The 2,500-nt window shown below is 53.1% G+C and overlaps 2 protein-coding genes across 3 annotated transcripts in view; one reads left to right on the top strand and one right to left on the bottom strand.

The window, feature by feature from the left end:
* Positions 1 to 2,500, top strand: part of LOC123512389 — a 52,498-nt gene that overhangs the window by 26,923 nt on the left and 23,075 nt on the right. The window lies entirely within an intron of this gene.
* Positions 1 to 2,500, bottom strand: part of LOC123512387 (frizzled-4-like) — a 25,082-nt gene that overhangs the window by 21,701 nt on the left and 881 nt on the right. Inside the window, exon 1 of the mRNA XM_045268773.1 lies at positions 2,143 to 2,500. This exon is cut by the window's right edge and continues 881 nt beyond it. Within this exon, the coding sequence (XP_045124708.1) occupies positions 2,143 to 2,500 (358 nt within the window). The remainder of the gene's footprint in view (positions 1 to 2,142) is intronic.

Genomic DNA, 2,500 nt, shown 5'->3' with positions numbered 1-2,500 from the left:
ACTTGCGGCTCCCTCAGCAGCACCGAGGAGGCGGCGGTCAGGAACCTCAGCGGTGCGCCCTTCAGGGACTCCCAAGGCCTCCTCTGTCCTGGAGTGACTGCTGTGCCGCCTTGCCTCATTCCTCCTGGTGAAGTCCTCCGCTCTGGTCTTGCCTTTAGACTCCCTGCCTGCCTTGCCCTTGCCGGTGGAGGGTGCGGAGTGACTGTGAGGGGCTCCACCACCACCTTCAGACTCCACGGCGGTCTCGGTGGTTGCCTCATGGCGCGCGCTGATCCCCGCCGCCGCTGTCACCGACATCACCGCCGCCAGCAGGCACAAACACCACGACACTTTCACCATTATAAGGAAGCAAGCCCGGGAATTTTATTAATTGTAACGAGGCGGTGGAAATTGTGCCAATGTTAGCTTAGGCTTGCTTAGACTGAGTTTGGCAAGTTGGAGATGGCAATGGTGCTTGTTCTTCATGGTGTGTGTGTGTGTGTGTGTGTGTGTGTGTGTGTGTGAGAGAGAGAGAGAGAGAGAGAGAGAGAGAGAGAGAGAGAGAGAGAGAGAGAGAGAATTTGTTGCGGTTCCTAACACGGTTGTCGGCGTCTTTGCTCCCTTTCCTCCCACACACACACACACACACACACACACACACACACACACACACACACACACACAGGTACTAACTGAAGACATACGTACTAGTCACGAAGAGTACCAATAGTAGTAGTAGTAATAGTAATAGTAGTGGCAGAAGTGGTATCCGAGAATACACACACACACACACACACACACACACACACACACACACACACACAACTGTCACGTTCTCTGTCATATCTAAGGCTTCCCTCCCTTTCTCATCCTTCCCTAATACTCCTTTTCTCTCCCTTCCCATACTACTCCAGCTCCTCCTCCTCCTCCTCCTCCTCTATCCTTCCCTTTCAATCTTCTATTCCTCTCTTCTCCCATTTCATTAACTGTTTCCTATTCTTTCCTTCTTTCTTCCTCCATCAAATCATATATTTCTATTTCTGTCTTCTCCATTTCTCCTTTCGTTATTTTTCTCTCTTGTGCATTTCCTTTCATTCCTCTATCTACCCATCCTTCCTTCTCTCTCTCTCTCTCTCTCGACCGGTATAGATAGATATTGTCATAACTTCAAGACACAAACCTCTCTCTCTCTCTCTCTCTTGCGTGTTCAGTTGTATATCCTCTTGGACCCTACTTATTTTCCTCCTCCTCCTCCTCCTTAACTTGGTACTGATCGTGGTAGTAGTGGTGGTGGTGGTGGAGGTAAGAGGGAGGGGGAGGTGGGGGTTGTGGGCACGTGTACCTACATCCCGTATATGGAGGTTGGGGGGAGGGGGTTGAGGAGAGAGGAGGGGAGGGAGGAAGAAGGATGGAGGAAAGGAGGAGGAGGAGGAGGAGGCGAGGAGAACGTCCAACAGCAACAAGGTCGGGGTAGAGGAGGAGGAGGAGGAGGAGGAGGAGGAGGAGGAGGAGGAGGAGGAGGAGGAGGAGGAGGAGGAGGAGGAGGACGACGACGACTTGGAGGAGATAGAGAAGAAGAAGGAGAAGGAGGAGGAGGTGGAGGAGGAGGCCGGTATTTTGCATTATTTATTTTTCCTCTCTCTCTCTCTCTCTCTCTCTCTCTCTCTCTCTCTCTCTCTCTTTCTGCCCACCTGTATATGAAAAGTCCCAGTACTTATTGCGAACACCTGCCACGGGAACACCTGAGTCAAAACAGTAGTAGTAGTAGTAGTAGTAGTAGTAGTAGTAGTAGTAGTGGTGGTGGTATAGTAGTAGTAATAGTAGAAGAGTTATACGGAATGTTTAATATATATAGAATAAATTTTCGACCACTTATAATGATGATGATGATGATGGTGGTGATGATGGTGATGACAGGAGGGTGGTGAGACAGCACAGTGGGTGGCATGAGGGAGTAATTTAACATGTTAACTCAGCTGGGGTCAGAGTGTTAAAGGGAGAAAAACAGGTTTGTTGACAAAGAATGCGAGCAGTGAGAGTGAGGCGGCCGGGACAGGTGGGGATTGGGGTGCGGGGAGGAGGAGGGTGGCAGCGATGATGAGGAGGAGGGATGGCAGTGGTGGCGAGGAGGAGGAGAAGGAGGAGGCGTGGGCAACTACTCACCATACGGAGGCCGCGGTGCTGAAGTAGTAGAGCAGCAGGAAGACAAGGGCGCAGGTGGTGTGTAGGGCGCCCTCGGTGACCGCCACCAGGCCTAGGTCCTGGTCCGTGTGGCACGTGACGCGGTCCGGGCCTGCCACTAGCCTCACCAGGTAGCCCACGGACACCAGGTTGTAGCAGAGGGCCAGGTGTACGGCGGCGCGCTCCGGGTACCTGAAGGCGGCGGCGTCCAGCAAGAAGGACAGCACGGTGAAGAGCGTCACGGCGAAGCACGCCACGGCCCAGATGGCCATCCAGACCCCGGCGAAGTACTTGTCATTGGTGCTGAAGGAGATGTTCACCTGGCACAGCGGCGCGCACG

The sequence above is a fragment of the Portunus trituberculatus genome, chromosome 33, assembly GCF_017591435.1.
Source record: "Portunus trituberculatus isolate SZX2019 chromosome 33, ASM1759143v1, whole genome shotgun sequence".
In the NCBI taxonomy this organism is placed as follows: domain Eukaryota; kingdom Metazoa; phylum Arthropoda; class Malacostraca; order Decapoda; family Portunidae; genus Portunus; species Portunus trituberculatus.
This window is presented reverse-complemented; position numbering and strand designations above follow the sequence as displayed.